Source organism: Myotis brandtii, unplaced genomic scaffold (genome assembly GCF_000412655.1).
Source record: "Myotis brandtii unplaced genomic scaffold, ASM41265v1 scaffold1166, whole genome shotgun sequence".
Classification (NCBI taxonomy): domain Eukaryota; kingdom Metazoa; phylum Chordata; class Mammalia; order Chiroptera; family Vespertilionidae; genus Myotis; species Myotis brandtii.
This window is the reverse complement of record NW_005354034.1, coordinates 567,884-568,092: the sequence shown is the minus strand read 5'-3', so window position 1 is coordinate 568,092 and position 209 is coordinate 567,884. Positions and strand designations below refer to the sequence as shown.

Below are 209 nucleotides of genomic sequence, written 5' to 3'. Positions count from 1 at the left end.
AGGCGCGGGAGCCACAGCAGCCAGAGGGGCTGAGTCCCCCCCACCCCCAACCCGGGCTGGCGCAGGGCCCACCTTGCCTGACGAAGGTCTGGCTGGTGTCCAGCAGGATCTCGCAGCCCTCGATGATCATGCGCTCGATGGCCAGGTTCTTCCGGATGTTCTCCGTCTCGCTCACCTCGTCATGCATGATCCTGGGGGACGGACGGGGA

At 67.0% G+C, this 209-nt stretch overlaps 1 protein-coding gene across 1 annotated transcript in view; it reads right to left on the bottom strand.

Annotated features, from left to right (window-relative positions):
* RASGRF1 (Ras protein-specific guanine nucleotide-releasing factor 1) overlaps positions 1-209 on the bottom strand; it is a gene marked incomplete at its 3' end in the record, with an annotated part of 74,947 nt that overhangs the window by 25,651 nt on the left and 49,087 nt on the right. Inside the window, exon 9 of the mRNA XM_014529208.1 lies at positions 73-193. Coding sequence (XP_014384694.1) covers positions 73-193 — 121 coding nt within the window. The remainder of the gene's footprint in view (positions 1-72; positions 194-209) is intronic.